This window comes from Loxodonta africana, chromosome 24, assembly GCF_030014295.1.
Source record: "Loxodonta africana isolate mLoxAfr1 chromosome 24, mLoxAfr1.hap2, whole genome shotgun sequence".
In the NCBI taxonomy this organism is placed as follows: domain Eukaryota; kingdom Metazoa; phylum Chordata; class Mammalia; order Proboscidea; family Elephantidae; genus Loxodonta; species Loxodonta africana.
This window is the reverse complement of record NC_087365.1, coordinates 737829-755160: the sequence shown is the minus strand read 5'-3', so window position 1 is coordinate 755160 and position 17332 is coordinate 737829. Positions and strand designations below refer to the sequence as shown.

General features: G+C 45.5%; 1 protein-coding gene across 16 annotated transcripts in view; it reads left to right on the top strand.

Annotated features, from left to right (window-relative positions):
• Window positions 1-1590: 1590 nt before the first annotated feature.
• The window catches only part of ENTPD6 (ectonucleoside triphosphate diphosphohydrolase 6), a 38173-nt gene continuing 22431 nt past the window's right edge, over window positions 1591-17332 (top strand). For 2 of the 16 annotated variants that reach the window (XR_010319180.1, XM_064275683.1), the window contains exons 1-3: window positions 1661-1891; window positions 3451-8852; window positions 11085-11161. Coding sequence is in view for 12 of the 16 variants with exons in the window: in XM_064275683.1 (XP_064131753.1) it covers window positions 8570-8852; window positions 11085-11161 (360 nt within the window). In the remaining 4 variants the exon portion in view is untranslated. The other 14 variants (XM_064275692.1, XM_064275691.1, XM_064275690.1 and 11 more) reach the window with 14 other exon arrangements.

Sequence of the window (17332 nt, the reverse complement as noted above, 5' to 3'; positions counted from 1 at the left end):
CTCATGGGCTTGCTCTGATTTTCTTCAGTTTTAGCTTGAACTTGCATATGAGCAATTGTTGGTCTGTTCCACAGTCGGCCCCTGGCCTTGTTCTGACTGATGATATTGAGCTTTTCCATCCTCTCTTTCCACAGATGTAGCCAATTTGATTTCTGTGTGTTCCATCTGGTGAGGTCCATGTGTATAGTTGCCATTTATGTTGGTGAAAGAAGGTATTTGCAATGAAGAAGTCGTTGGTCTTGCAAAATTCTATCATTTGATCTCCGGCATTGTTTCTATCAGCAAGGCCATATTTTCCAACTGCTGATCCTGCTTCTTTGTTTCTAACTTTCACATTCCAATCGCCGGTAATTATCAATGCATCTTGATTGCATGTTCGATCAATTTCAGACTGCAGCAGCTGATAGAAATCTTCTATTTCTTCATCTTTGGCCCTAGTGGTTGGTGTGTGAATTTGAATAATAGCCGTATTAACTGGTCTTCCTTGTAGGCTTATGGATATTATCCTATCACTGACAGCATTGTGTCTGTCAGTTTTTCGTACTGTGGGGGCCTGTGTGTTGCTGTGATGCTGGAAACTATGCCACCGGTATTCAGATACCAGCAGGGTCACCCATGGGGGACAGGTTTCAGCTGAGCTTCCAAACTGAGACTAGGATGAAGGACCCGGCGGTCTGCTTCTGAAAAGTGTTAGCTAGTGAAAACCTTACGAATAGCAGAACATTGTCTGATATAGTGCTGAAAGATGAGCCCCCCAGGTTGGAAGGCACTCAAAAGATGACTGGGGAGGAGCTGCCTTCTCAAAGTAGAGTCAGCCTTAATGACGTGGATGGAGTAAAGCTTTTCGGGCCTTCATTTGCTGATGTGGCGCAACTCAAAAGAAGAAGACACAGCTGCAAACATCCATTAATAATCAGAACCTGGAATGTACAAAGTATGAATCTAGGAGAACTGGAAATTGTGAAAAATGAAACGTAATGCATAAATATTGATTTTTCTTTAGGCATTAGTGAGCTGAAATAGACTGGTATTGGCCATTATAAATCGGACTATCATATAGTCTACTATGCCCGGAATGACACCTCAAAGTGGAATGGTGTTGCATTCATTGTCAAAAAGAACGTTTCAAGGACGGTGGAGGGGGCGGGAATTTAAATGTAGGGAGACTGGGGAAATTCCACAGGCCATCAAGAGTATTAAAAAAAAAAACAGTATTAGGTGAAGGTAATTCTTGTGCCAGGAAGCTCCGCAGCGCTGAGAGGGAATTAATTAAGCAAATGTCCACAAACGGTGTATGGAAATGCACGACAAGCCCTTCTCCGAACCATAAAAAACAGTATCACGACTCAAGGGCATAAACGCCTCCGGGCACCGCGCCTGCGCAGCCGGGCCTGCGACGCCACGACGCCTCCACCGCGCCTGCGCAGCCGGGCCTGCGCGGCCCCCAGCGCCCTCCACCGCGCCTGCCCATCTTGGCCCGCCTGCCCCGCCCTCCACCGCGCGTGCGCATCTGGGCCTGCCTGCCCCGCCCCGCCCCGCCCCCAAGGCGACGAGCACGTGGGCGGGGCCCTGCTCCGCCCGGATCCGCGGGGGTGACAGCGCGGGGGAAGGACGCGGGGAGCCGGCAGAGGAGCTCAGGCAGGGTAAGTGGCCGGCAGGGGACACTGCGCGGCGGCGGGTCTGCCCGAGGCGGGCTGACTGTCTGCACCTGGGCCTCCAGCCACGTCCGGGACCAGGTGCGCCCTAGAGGAGGGCCCGGAGCCGTGAGACGCCCCGGTGCCGAGCGGTCCTCGCTCCTGCCCCCGTTCGTCCTCCCTGGACGTCTGAACCGGGACCCCGCCGGCCCTCGGGGGTGCAGAGGACGACAGTGTGCCGTGTTCCGGGCAGTGGGGTAGGTCAGACAGTCGGGGTCCTCACTGCCAGGGACCCAGGGCCCTGCTGCGGCCATTCATTCCGCCGGCCTCCCCGCCCCAGCCCGGCGCAGGGTGCTGGGGCACGATGGGGGCCGGGCAGGTGGGCCACAGCCCCGCTCCCACTACTGCCCCCCCCGGCTCCCCACTGCCCCCCCCGGCTCCCCACTGCACCCCCGGCTCCCCACTGCCCCCCCACCTCCCCACTGCCCCCCGGCTCCCCACTGCCCCCCCCGCCTCCCCACTAACCCCCTACCCCACCGGCTCCCGGCTCCCCACTGCCCCCCGGCTCCCCACTGCCCCCCCGCCTCCCCACTGCCCCCCGGCTCCCCACTGCCCCCCCACCGACTCCCGGCTCCCCACTGCCCCCCCCGCCTCCCCACTGCCCCCCGGCTCCCCACTGCCACCCCCGCCTCCCCACTGCCCCCCGGCTCCCCACTGCCCCCCCGCCTCCCCACTGCCCCCCGCCTCCCCACTGCCCCCCGCCTCCCCACTAACCCCCTACCCCACCGGCTCCCGGCTCCCCATTGCCCCCCCGCCTCCCCACTAACCCCCTACCGGCTCCCGGCTCCCCACTGGCCCCCCCACCGACTCCCGGCTCCCCACTGCCCCCCCTCGCCTCCCCACGGCACCCCCCCACTGCCCCCCCCCCGCTCTCCACTGCCCCCCCGGCCCCCACTGCCTCCCGGCCTCCCGGGAGTCGGTAACGTCATGCTGTTCAGACCTGACTGAGGTGCGGGGACTGGCATGGGGAGGTGACCAGGAGAGGTCTCCTGATGTCCTAGGGGTGGTCTCCCTGAGCGAAGGCCCCCACAAGTGCTCTGCGATGGAGGGAGAGGTATGGAGCGGTCCTGAGTGGGTAGAACTGGACACCAGGCTAGGCGTTCAGCAGAACGCAAAAAACAGCCAGGAGAGTATGTGGGAGAGAAGGGCAGGGGCCATGGGTGGAAAGAGGGTTTTATTTGGAGGGGATGGGGGTGGGGGGTGCTGAATTGCCTGGTAGGTCCCTGTGGGCGTAGCCCTCACCTTGGATGCCCAGAGGAATCAGTCACCTGGAGGTGTGGGGCGGCCCCAGGCATCCCTCTCGGCTCCTGTATTCCAGGATAATGTCATGTCCCATGTGTGTGGTACAGGAGAGGGCACAGCCCCAGCCCACCTGTGGGGTCTGGCCTCCAGGCAGGAGGTTTCTTGGGGAGAGGTAGAAGGTGATTCAAGGGCTCCATACCCACCGTGCAGGAGCTGAGGACGTTGGGGTCTGTCTGAGGAGGGGTTTTCCTCTTGCTGTTATCGTTGTGGAAACCCTGGTGGTGTAATGGTTTAAGTACTAAGCCTGCTAACCAAAAAAGGGTCAGCAGTTCAAATCCACCAGGTGCTCCTTGGAAACTCTATGGGGCAGTTCTACTCTCACCTATAGGGTCACTATGAGTCAGAATCGACTGGACGGCAATGGGTTTCTTTTTTGTTTTTTTGGTTACCATTGTAGCAAGTGTCATGGTACAGATCCAGAAATTGTTGTTTGTCCCCCTCCTGCCCTCATAAGGTCAGCTGGCTGCTATCTCGTAAAAAATCAAAGAGGTGGACAACATAAAGAAGCCTGGAAGTGCCTCCTCTTGGGCGTCCTGTGAAAAGGCTTAGAAACAACAGGTGAGGTTGAAAGAGCTGACCACCCCAAGCAGAGCTTTCCTGGCATATCACTAATGAAGTGTGTGGTTATTTTGCCAGGAGGGGAGGAAAGCCAGTTTAGACCACCCAGGAGAGTGAGTAGTGCTTACTCTTTAATGTGTTTTCTTCTTAGATATGTTTTCAGCTTCTGAGTAGCATTTGCACCAAGGCTCTGTTGCGTACTTTAACTGAAAACCTGGAGAAACTGGACAACAGATTAGATGGCCACCAAATGAGCCTGAAATTTCCAGAAACCGACATGCTGTCCCCAACTCCTAGAAAGCTCAGCAGGGCCAAGGGCAGTTTCCTGCCTCTAACATCTCAGTCCAAACCCAGGTTCCCCTGTCTGACTGCTGCCACCACCTGAGAGAGGTGCCAGAAAGACGTCCCACGTCCCAGCCCACCTATCACCCCACACCTGACTTACCTTCCTTACAGGCGCAAGGACCTGCCCCTCCCCTCCAGGGCGGCCCAGACCTGACCTGTGGCATAGAACTGTTCCTGGTTTAGGTTCCTTCTATAGTGTATGCTCTTTGGACTTGGGGTATGGAGAAAGGACCAAAAGAACAGGATGTTTAAAAAAAAAAACTCTTAAGGGAGACAGGATCTCAACAGGCATGACCCGTCATCATTGTTGGGACAGTGAGGTGTGCATCGTAACTTTAAACTAGTCCAAGTCTCAGTGCACTCCGGCAGACCTTGCCCAGGTCCCCCACCTGTGGCTTTTTTATGACCTGCTTGGGCTGAGAGCCACTGAAGGCTTTTAATCAAGAAGGTTTGGGTGTGTCTAGTGATAGAATGGAAACCCTGCCGTCGTAGTGGTTAAGAGCTACTGCTATTAACCAAAAGGTCAGCAGTTCGAATCCGCCAGGCACTCCTTGGAAACCCTATGGGGCAGTTCTACTCTGTCTGGTAGGGCTGCTGTGAGTCGAAATCAACTCGACAGCAGAAGGGTTGGTTTTTGGTTTTGGTAATAGTCTGAAGATGGATGAAGGTGGAGAATCACCTGTGTTCAGACTCTTAGGCCTCTGTCATTGTTAAAATGGCAGAAGACAGGCCAGGTCGCTGCCCTTGTGGAGCTCATGGCCTAGAGGAGAGCCACAGGCCTCCCAGAACTAATCCCACACACACATAATTACAAACTGTGGTGGGTGCTAGAACAGAGGGGAGCAGAGAGCTCAGAGAGGATGTAATGGGTCCCATTCAAGTTGGGGGTGATCAAGGAAGTGGTGGCAGTAACATGTCACCTGAGGTTTAGGGATAAGGATGAGTTGGCCAGGTGGGTGGATGAGATTCTGGGAATAGGTAATAGTGTGTGCAGACAGCCTGAGGCAGAGGGGAGCTGAGTGCTAGAGGCAGAAGGAGGCACTGTGTTTCTGGAGCCCCATAAGCAAAGGCAAGAGAGTATGAAATGAAGATAGAGAGGCAGGCAGGTGAGGCTCTGTGAAGAGTCTTGCTGCGACCCTCAGCGCAGTGGGACGCCTCAGGTGCAGGGAGACCCAAGAGGGGCCCAAGTGGGGCAGAAGCCAGAGGTTAGGGAGAAGGGGCTTGTTCCTTGCACTTCCAGCCCCAGTCCCCCACCTCCCACAATGAGCCCTACAAGACAAAGCACCTGTTTGCACCACGTAGCTGGGCCTTTCTCTGTACTCCTGCGTGGCACTGCCCTGCCTCCAAGTAGACCTGACCTATTGCTATCTCTGTAAAAAAAATTAATCACAGATCTCTGTGTAGCTGCTCTAAACACATCACACATCTCACTACCAGTAAACCCCAAATATGGGAGGGCCTTTCTGTGAATAGCCCACATCATAGACTAACCACTGCCAGGCTGCAGTAGACCCTGACCCCAAGTCCTGCTCCCAAACCAGCTGGTCCCCATCTCCTCCCCAGGAGTGTCTACTCCACTTACAGTGACTGGTAGAGAGAGTGACAGATGGACACATAAATAAATAGACACTCTCCAAGGCTGGGGAGCTCTGAGACTCAGGCACCTCGCTTCTCCTCTGAAGCCTCAGGTCCCCACACCATCCTTGCACTTTGTTGTTGTAGTTAGGTACTGTCCCGTCCACTCTGACTCATGGTGTCCTTATGCATAACAGAATGAAACGTTGCCCACTCCTGTGCCATCCTCACAATTCTTGGCACATTTGATTGTTTGAACCCATTGTTGCAGCCACCGTGTCAATCCATCTTATTAAGGGTCTCCCTCTTTTTCGCTGACCTTCTGCTTTACTAAACGTGATGTCTTTCTCCGGTAATTGATCCCTCCTGATAACATGTTGAAAGTAAATGAGACAAAGTTTCGCCATCCTTGCTTCTAACTAGCATCCTGGATATACGTTCTCCAAGACCAGTTTGTTTGTTCTTCTGACCAAAACCAAACGAAACTTTTGCCGTTGAGTCAATTCCAACTCATAGCGACCCTATAGGGCAGAGTAGGGTTTCCAAGAAGTGACTGCTGGATTCTAACTTCCAGCCTTTTTGGCAGCTGAGCTCTTAACCACTGCACCACTGTCTTCTGACAGTCCATGGTATATTCAGTCTTTTTTGCCAGCACCACAATTCGAATGCATCAGCTCTTTGGTTCCCTTTTCATTGTCCAGCCTTCAGATGCATATAAGGTGATGGAAAATACCATGGCTTTGGTCAGTCAGATACACCTTAGTCATCAAAGTGACATCTGTACTTTTTAGCACTTTAAAGAGGTCTTTTTCAGTAGATTTGTCGAGTACAATATATTGTTTGATATTTTTTGACTGCTGCTTCTGTGGGCATTGACTGTTGATCCAAGAAGAATGAAATCTTTGTCAATGTCAATTTCTTTGCCATTTATCATGATGTTTATTGGTCCATTTGTAAGGATTTTTGTTTTCTTTATGCTCAGGTGTAATCCATACTGAAGACTGTAGACTTTTACTTTCATTAATTAGTGCTTCAAGTTGTTTTCACTTTGAGCAAGCAAGGTTGTTTCGTCTGTATAGCTCAGGTTGTTAATGAGTCTTCCTCCAATCCTGATGCCCCGTTCTTCTTCATATAGCCCAGGCTCTCAGAGTATTTGTTTATCATACAGATCGAATAAGTGTGGTGAAAGGATACAACCCTGGCTCATCTTTTCTAATTTTAAGCCACACAGTATCCCCTTGTTCTGTTCAAACAACTGCCTCTTAATCCATGTACAGGCTCTGCATGAGCACAGTTAAGTGTCCTGGAATTCCCGTTCTTCATAATGTTATCCACTGGAAGCTGTTAATAAAACCCAAACAAATGCTCTCAGTTTGGGGTATGTTGAACCAAAAATAACAATGCTGAGTTAGTTTATTCTGCTACTTGCATAGAAGTTTTATAGGCTTTGAAAGTACATAGACATCATTTCCTTCTTGGCAGGAATGTACTGTATGAATGAAAGCAGGCATCTGGTGTAAAACATCCAAAAACAAGCTATGAGCATCAACCCCCCAAAAATATATGTGCAGGTACTATATGTATGTATATAGGCATAGATGTGTATAAGTATGTATGTGAGTATATATGTGTGTATATGTAGGTGTATGTATATGTATGTATGTGACTGTATGCACATATGTTCATATATACAATAAAGCACACAGGGGCATTGTTACAGATACTTCTTGAATGTAACCAGATACCTCGTGGGATTGGATTTCTGGGTTTGAAGCCTTGGGACCTTAGTCTCATGGGACAACTTGGTCAGTTGGCATAATATAGTTCATAAGTTTATATTCTGCATCCTAGTTTGGTGAGTAGTGTCTAGGGTCTTAAAAGCTTGCGAGCGGCTATCTAAGATACGACTGACCCTGATCTCTACTCGTCTGAAACAAAAGAGAAAGAAGGAAGCAAAGACTCAAAGAAGAAACTAGTCAGCAGGGCTAATAGTCTACAAGAACCATGCCCTCGTCTACCCTGAGACCAGAAGAACTAAATGGTGCCTGGCTACTACTACCAACCAGTTCCCCTCAGGGACACGATAGATGGATCCTGATAGAATGGGAGAAGAGTGTGGAGCAGACTTACTGGACTGGTTGAGACTGGAGGACTGTCTGAGACTATTGCTCTGAAATACTCTAAACATTGAACCAAGACTAGCCCCCGAGGTCACCTTTTAGCTAAATAACAAATCAGCTCACAAAATAAAGAATATCACCCATGAGTACTATACTCCTTTGAAAAATCATCTGTATGAGACCAAATGATCAACAATTACTTTAAAACAGTCAGGTAAGGTAAGGTAAGAAGGTAAGGGAACAGGGAAACTAGATAAGTGGAACAACCAGAAGGGAAATAATGAGAACGTTGTAAAGAATGTAACTGAACAGTTCGTGTAGAAATTGTTAAATGGGAACCTAAACGCTGTGTAAACCTTCAAAGAAAACACAACAAAAGTATTATTTAAAAAAACAAACAAAAAAAAAAAACAAGCTCTTTTCTTAGATCTGCTTTGAGCTCTGCATTTCCCAGAGGGACAGGGTTTAAAACCTCACAAAAAAGTTTAAAACTCTATGTATGAAAGTATAAATGAGACTGGAGAGAATATATCAGATACACGTTTCTGTTATCTGGAAAGGTTTGAAAGGGACTCCAACTAACGAGTAGCTTTTTTTTTTTTTATGTAAGTAGTAACTAGCCCAAAAGGCGTGTGTCTGAAACAGCACTTATGAGGGGAGGGAACGCCGGCTTTGGAGCCGAGCACTAGGCTTACGCCACACTTGCAAGACATAAAACCCTGGGCGGGTTATCTGGTCTTTATAAACTCAGCTCCTCACCTGTAAAATGGGGGTCATGCCTTTTGGAATTATGTTGAGGATCAAATGATGCTTCTGGTTCCAGGAATAAAAATGTAGCCAGTTTCTGGTTATACATTTTGTTCCTGGACATAGTGGATTTCTGATTTGCTCTGGAGCCTTGCAGCCTAACATGTTTTTCCTGCCTCTTCTCCCTCTCCACCAGCAGCTGTGGGACAGTCCTCGACAGAGAAAGAAATGAGAAAAATACCCAATAATGGGAACCTGAAGATGGCTTACCCTCTGGGGCTGTTTGTGTGCCTGTTCATTTATGTCGCCTACATCAAGTGGCACTGGGCCTCTGCCACCCAGGCCTTCTTCAGCATCACTGAGGTGGCTACAGGGGCGCGCAGGGGCCAGCAAGCCCACAGCCCCACCAGGCCGTCAGGGCGTGGTCATGCGGTCTTCTACGGGATCATGTTCGACGCGGGGAGCACAGGCACCCGCATACACATCTTCCAGTTTGCCCAGCAGCCGAGAGGTATCCCTGGGCAGAAAGCCTGGCCTCGGCCTCTGTGGGCCCGTGCCGTGCTCTGCACTTCCTCCCCCTAAAAGATGGTGGTTTCTTGGGGCATGGTCTGGACCTCCTGCTGTGGAATCAGCTGGCCCCAGGAATTGAAGTTTTCCAAGTGTCCCAGGTTGTTATGCTTCACATAGGGGGCTCTGGTAATAATGACATAAAGGCAGCTGGGGTCCTAGAAGGTATTTGGTGGCCTGTCTCCTCCTAGTATGCAGTCAGGCAGTCGAGTGGCTAGGTCCTGTCTGGAGAGTTTGAGGCAAGAAGTAACCCCAGATTCAGACAGATGGGATCAGGAGTTCGGAAGGTAAGATAGGTGGCCAAGACCAGGAGCCTGGGCTGGGAGACAGAGTTGCACATGGGTGTGCGGGCGTTGGAGAAGGGGGAGGACAATGAGCACGACAGCAGCACTAGAAGGGCAGTGGGGGCTGAGCCTCTGGCCGACTGGATCCCAGATAGGGCCAAGTGCTATGGCAGGAGCACATGTGGGCACTGGGCATCAGCCCTGGCTGCTGCCTAGCTCTCAGCACTTGAGCAGGTGCTGCTGTCCTCCCTTCCTCCCCTGGGCTTCGTCCTCATTGCTGCTTTCATGCCTGGCAGCTCTGAGGTTGGCCCCTCCTTGGCCAGACATCTACTCCAGCACTGACTGGCCCTCTTGCCCAGCAGGCCTAATATCCCCCACCCCGGGCCCTTTGCTCATGTTTGCACCTTCTGAGCAGAGCCAGCCTGGACATTTAGCTGGGCTCTAGACAAGTAGCAGCTCTCTCAAAAGCTTTTGTGGCATACGTATTTACTTCTAATTTAATCTATTTTATTTTTTAACTTATAATAGTTCAATATTTCGATGTCATACCTGCCTTCAAAAATGGCTTTTAAGCTAAGTGTAAGATAGCACATGTCAGCGTGTGCTGAAATTTACACACTTAAATAGATATAACATTCGCCTGGCTCAAAAGTAACGTACAGAAAGGTGTCTGGGGTCAAACCTCCCCCCACCTGCCTATTCTCTACTCTTCCTTTGTGGGTGACCACAATGATTAGTTTCTTGTATATCTTTTCAGAGATTTTTTTCGTACACGAATAATGTTTTCTTCCTCTCCCCCCTTTTTTATCCACCTCTACAGCACGCTGTACAATCGACTAAATTGTTTATTGTTAGGAAAACTCATTAGATGTGGGAGTGTTATGTTTCTGGGAAAACAGAAGCATGCCAGTTTTGTTAAACGTATCTTTGATTTAAAGTGACTTTAATAGTTGAGGAGCATATCCTGTCCGGAGGTGAGATGAGAAGGCAGAGATGGACAGGAGCTGGTTGAATGGACACGGGGGGGTACAGGGTGGAGAGGAGGAGTGTGCTGTCACATTATAGGGAGAACGACTGGGGTCAATGACCATATATGTATAACATTTTGTATGAGAAACTGATGTGAATTGTAAACTTTCACTTAAAGCACAAAAAAAGAATTAAAAAACATTGAAGACAAAAAAAATATATAGTTTAGGAGCATAAAATTGTAACGCACACAGCAGCATTGCGTGTTAATAAAATGATTCCAGTGTTTTATCTTTGGAGAAAAAAGTCCTCACAAAAAAGTTTTTTGTCCTTTGAGTTTTTCTGTTCTGATTTTCCCTTGTGCGTGTTTGTGTCTGTACTGGAGCCAGTATTCTTTGGCTATGGAATGCCTCTGAACATTTTCCCTTGCCGTGGGCACAGGAACCCGGACTACTAATAATGTAAAACGCTCCATTTTAAAGAAGAAGAAAAAGCAAATCTTTAGAACCCTGTAATATAGCCATCCCAGAATCAAGGACGTGATTTTTACATTTGCGATTTGCGATTGTTTGCCTGCTCCTCTGTTCAGTGAGCAATAATGAACTATTAAAATGGAGCACTTTAAGTGAATGCAGCTTGTCATATGTAAATGATACTTCAAAAAAGTTGATTGAAAAACAAGTGAAGTTTTGGCCAAAACACTTAGGACCACAGAGAAGACAGCATCCTCCCCTTGCATAACTGAGCTGAAGAGGCAGACTGTAGTGAGGAAGGGTCCTGTTTGCTCACGGGGAGGGAGATGAAGCAGTAAACGGGACTAGCTGTAAGTTGTCAGATGTCTGCCTTTAAAAACATGCTTTTGTACAGCGATGACTTGAGGGAAAATTATAGTCATTCTTTTTTAAAATGTGTTTTCTCTTTAGAAACTCCCACCTTGACCCATGAAACCTTCCGAGCACTGAAGCCGGGTCTTTCTGCATATGCTGATGATGCTGAAAAGGTAATTCGATTTTCCGAAGTCTGTTTATTCATAAAATTTTTTCACTAACTGGTTTGTTAAAGCCAGCCCTTGACACAGAAATGCAGTAGCCCATCCTCAGAATCACCTCTGAGTACTGACAGGACGCTTGTCGTGGGGGCGAGGAGCACCACCACCACCACACCAGGCTTGTCGAGACACCGCGCCCAATCCAGAAGTATAAATATTACAAACTGACAAAAAGCATTTGAAAGTTGAGTTAAATTTTTATTGTGGTAAAATATAGATAGCGCAAAATTTGCTGGTTTAACCAGTTTTAAGTGTACAATTCATTGGCATTATTTACACTGTTAAAAATAATCAAAACTCATCAAAATTTGAACATAAAGTTTATTCTGAACAGTTATTCTACATGACCATTTTGATTCTAGAAAAAGCAAATGGCTCAAAGAAGCTAGGTACAATGAGGCTTATAAAGAGAAGAAAACCAAAAAAACGAAACCCCCTGCTGTCAAGTTGATTCCCACTCATAGCAACCCCACAGGGTTTCTAAGGGTGTGCATCTCTACGGAAGCAGACTACCACATCTTTCTCCTGCGAAGCTACTGGTGGTTTCGAACCCCCAACATCTCAATTAGCAGTCAATCGCTTTAACCACTGTACCACCAGTGGTTAAAGAGAAGAGAAGGGAGAAATATAGATCAGCCATTGTCTAATCTTAACGTGATTGACTGAACTCCTCTCCCCTTTTTAATTGAGATCAATGGATGTCAGGTTACAAGATAGTCTCTGGCCCTCCACCCAGCCATATCTTTAAATTCAAAATTTAGTAAGCCTGGCTTCAAACAGGATTTGCAACTTTGGGTGAAAGAAAAGCTGCTGGTGAGTTAATTTTGGGGTTCATGTTTGGTTTCATAAGTAAAACCTCAAAATCAAAACAAGATCTCTACTGTCAATCTCTCTTGGACATCTCCCACATCCTGATCATGACTCAGTTAGAATCTTTGATCATTAACCGCTGGGCAGGCACCAATCTAGGTTCTTCTGATCTCATAGGTACTGTTTGTAGGGTACCTTTTTGTGAAGCATGTTATTCTTTTTGGTTCTTTAACTTCTTTTTTGTTCCTCTAGTCAGAATGAGACCATTTGCTATACTTTAGATGACGACTAGCAAGCTTTGCCAACCAGCAGAAGAACTCACATTCTGTTTGAAATTAAAGCAAAGAGGTTATTACAGGAGAAAACAATTAGCAAATAGGGTAACACAGGGTCTAGAGGCACTCAACACAGTGTTGCAGTTTGCTGGAGCTGAAGAGAAAAATTTATAGTAACTTCTCAGCAAGATTCTTATTGGTTGACCCTCCTTGGGCTTGGCTGGACTTGCCCGGGCTTGCCTAGGTATAGCCACACTCTGGTAAAGATTGTTTTCTCAGACCCTCCCTGAGCTTGCCCAGACTTGTCTAAGCTTAGCCTGGACTTGTCCAACTGTCATAGCCGCATCACCTATTCAGCAAACTGTTGAAATTAGTACAAGGCTTATAGCTTTAGGGCAGAAGCAGGAGTGCAAAACAAAATTGAGTCCAGCCTACTCCTAGGCTAGCCAGCCACTCTGTCTATGCCAGGTGCTTCTGTATCTGAAACTCTATTCACTCTCTCCTTTTGATCAAGAATTCCTGAGAAATTCTCTGATCACATTATCAACCACATTTTGGGGAGAGTGCATTCTTCTGCAAGGACTTTGATTTATATAGTCCATCAGAATATGTTAGAAGGAAGAACTTTTTTTTGTTGCTGTCTTTCAGAGGATCTTATAGATGGCCGCTTACTGTAGTAAGCCTTAAAGCTCCCTGACGCTATTTACATATAGCCAGGCAACATCAAAAATCTTTGCCATGCTATAGCTGGGGCCTCTACTTCTGCAGTGTCAAGCTTGGAATGACAAATAGAGCAGGCTGCATTAAGGAATAACCTGATCTTAAAAGGGGTGGTTTAAGGAGTGAGCTCAAGTCTCCGAAATATGAGTACACTGATGTACTTAGGAAACCCTCGTGGCGTAGTGGTTAAGAGCTACGGCTGCTAACCATAGCAGTTCAAATCCACCAGGCACTCCTTGGAAACCATAGGGGGCAGTTCTACCCTGTCCTATAGGGTTGCTATGAGTCGGAATAGACTCAAGAGCAATGGGTTTTTTTTTTTTTCTTTTTTTTAGGGTACATAATTCTTTTCATAGGCATTAAATAGCATTGGAAGTAATTTTAAGACCACATTTGATAGTTCCAATAATAATCACAGTAGTAATTCATATAATTATTCCTGTAAGTAGATCAGATCCATGAACCAATACTTTTGGGTAACCAGCTAAATATATCCAACCAGGAGTCAGAGGTAAAGTTGGCTATGTGAAGCCAAGAGGCCTTTTGGTGAATCTTTTCAATGTCTTATAATAGATTTTTCAAGCTGGGAAATGCCATAGTTGGGTACGAGTGCTCAGAGGAATACCGCTCCCATTCTAAGTTTATCAGCTATTGGATTATCTTGTGACGTAGAGTCTAACAGAACTGATAAACAAATTTTTAGTTAGGAAGGATTTTCATACAGCATTGTCTTAAAGAACAGCTAAAATAATTATTGATTTACCCTAAACATAGCTCCCAGTCTGATCTTGGAGTCTGTTTCCTAGGACAAACTGAATTCTTCAAAAGGGCAAAATTCCTAAAGCAAAACAGTCTTCCTAGCTTATCTGGACCATTGTTACCAGGATCTGTTTTTTTCTTAAGGCTCAAGGTTCAAAACAACACCCAAGAACAATGGCTTGTGTGGGTTACTCCAACCTCCGTGAAAGCTGGAAGTCTGGATTCCAGGAGAATTACAACTCTTTTGTCATTCCCTCCTTTTGATCTTGACCCTGCTATATAATCTTTAAACCAAAAATGTCCAGTAAAGCTGAACACCATCTGATCTTTAAAATCTCAGGCACCACACAGCAAACTAGGAGGTACGACAGAGACACTAACAATAATATCAGGCCAATTGTGTGAAATGACCCATGAAATCATTACCCTTATGTCTTTGAACCAAGGAAACAAATCTCATGAGGTGTCAATATATACATAAGCAGCGTCAATAAATGCTTTTCATGTGCCTCAGCAGCAATGACATTCTGCAAAACCTCAGATTGCATATTAATAAATGTAACGAAGTTCATCTATTAAAGCATAAACTCCTCCTTGGAGTTAACAGGAAATCTAATGCTATTCTATTTTGTAAAGTAGTAGTTTGAACTTCATATACTTCTCGAATTATGGTCTATAAATTTGCTAACTTTATCAACAAAACCCGTTGCTGTCGAGTCAATTCCTACTCATTATCTAAACCCATTTAAGATCTGATGATTTTCTTTAATGCAAGAACCAGCTATTTCAGTAACAAATACTATGAGGCAGATTATACTCTATAGTAAGTATTTTCTCATCTCCTAATTCTTTCTTCTAATGTTTTCAGATTTCTGAGCTCAATTTTACATTCCTCTTGTATTTCAGGCCAAGACAAACCCACTAGTTAGATAATTTAGGAGAAAAGGGGAAAACAGTAGAGAGTAGAATCTTAAAACAGGAGCAGTATTTCCACATAAACCCACAGTAACCCTTTAGTTCACTCCGTCATGTTATAATTTCAGTTCTATGCAATTCTGAATCAGCAGCAGTCTGGAAACCCATCAGCTTCAACGCAAGAGTCCCAGAAATCTTAATTCAATCCAGAGTATCCATGTTCAAAATACCACAGCCCTTTCCATTAGTCCAAAATAGTCAGCCTCTTGTTGAGATATATTGGTCAAGTGTTTCAGCAAGTCAGCAAAGTAAAAGATTATTTGCAGATGAGAAAGCTTAATATGGCCATGATCGATTTACCATAATAATACTTCTTAAAAGTGAAAGACTTGATGGGAATTACAAAAGTACTACAAAGCCAAAATTCAACTTAAAAAACATGTCTAAATGTAATGATTAACCTTATTTTCAAAAGCTCTTCAAATATAACACATAATAATCTTGAAAAGTAATACAACATAGTCAGGATATAACAAGAATATACCAAGATTATCAAGGCTCTAAAGATCTGAGTAGTAGAAAAAAAAGCTGTGTAAGCAATGTGAATTCCTCACTTAAACCATTGGCTTCGATGATGGTAGAGTTAAAAAAAAAAAAACAAAGTTGCAACCAAGTTGTTGTTAGGTGCCTCCGAATAGTTCTGACTCATAGCGACCCTGTCTTTAACGGAACGAAACACGGCCCTGTCCTGTGCCATCCTCTCAACCATTGCTATGTTTGAGTCGACTGTTGTAGCCACTGTTATCAGTCTGTCTCCTTGAGGGTCTTCCTCTTTTTCACTGACCCTCTACTTTACCAAGCATGATGCCCTTCTCCAGGAACTAGTCCCTTCTGATAATATGGCCAAAGTACATGACATGAAATCTCACCATCCACACTTCTAAGGAGCTTTCTTCCAAGACAGATTTGTTTGTTCCTGGTAGTGCATACTATATTCAGTAGTCTTCTCCAACATCATAATTTAAAGGTGTCAATTCTTCTTTGGTCTTTCTTATTCATTGTCCAGCTTTCACGTGCACATGGGGTGATTGAAAATACCATGGCTTGGGTCAGGTACACCTTAGTCCTCAAGGTGACATCTTTGTTTTTTAACACTTCAAAGAGGTCTTCTGCAGCAGGTTTGTTCAATGCAATACATCATTTGATTTCTTGACTTGCTTCCATGGGCATTGATTGTGGATCCAAGTAAGTGAAATCCTTGACAACTTAAATACTGTATTTTCTCTTTTTATCATGACGCTGCTTATTGTCCAGTTGTGAGGATTTTTGTTTTCTTTATGTTGAGGTGTAATCCATACTGAAGGCTGTAATCTTTGATCTTCATCAGTAAGTGCTTCAAGTCCTCTTCACTTTTAGCAAGCAAGGTAGTGCCATCTATGTAACACAGGTTGTTAATGAGCCTTCCTCCAATCCTGAGGCCACGTTCTTCTTCATATAGTCCAGCTTCTCAGAATATTTGCTCAGCATACAGATTGAATGAGTATGGTGAAAGGATACAGTCCTGACGCATATCTTTCCTCATTTTAAACTACTCAGTATCCCCACGTTCTGTTTGAATGACTGCCTCTTGGTCTTTGGACAGATTCTGCATGAGCACAATTAAGCACTCTGGAATTCCCATTCTTCGGAGTGTTATCCATAATTGTTATAATCCACACAGTTGAATGCCTTTGCATAGTCAAAAAACACAGGTAAATGTCTTTCTGCTATTCTCAACTTTCAGCCAAGGTCCACCTGACATCAGCAATAATAGCTTTCGTTTCTCTTCTGAATCTGTTTTGAACTTCTGGCAGGTCCCTGTCGATGTACTGCTGCAACTGTTTTTCAGTGATCTTCAGCAAAATTTTACTTGTGTGTGATATTAATGATATTGTTTGATAATCTCTGCATTCATGTTTAAGTTAGTCTAGGTATTTTGAAAGACAAGATGCCTTAATTGCTTAGGCTATATTCAAGAACCAATTTCTTTTTTTTTTTTTTTAAGCTATTCTCTTGGTAAGCAGTTTTGCCTTCTCAATTTTCCACTTTCTTCTAACTTTTTTCCACGTAAATTTTCTTTTTATGCTTTTTTCTTTCTCATTTTTGAACAACTAGTTTCTTTCACTTCAGGACCAAATTACAATCTTTTCCCTTAAAATGCAGTCCATATACTTAATCTCACCTAAATTGCTTGGAAGCTGCTCTAAAATCAGAAGGAATTCATTTTCATTAGTTCCTAGAAATATTTGGACTGTTAAATTTATGTAACCATTTATTTATCATTAAACTAATCACAATAGAGCTCTTTGAACTAATATGATCTAACGTAATAATGCTGCCTGAAGGTAGGAAAATGCTTCATTTTCATAACCCTGTCTTCTGCATGCTTTAAAGAATCTCCTAGAGAAGTAAATTTAGATTAATTTCTATCTTTTTGAGGCCTCATTATACCAATCGAAATAAACAATCCATCCTTTTTTCAGTGCACTTTTCAAATGAACCAGTTTGTATCAAAATTTCTCAGAGTAGTTACTGAAAGCCCAAACCATAAGACAGCACAAGAAGCAGTTTTCCTTGGAGCTGAGGCTTACAGTGACCTCGTGAT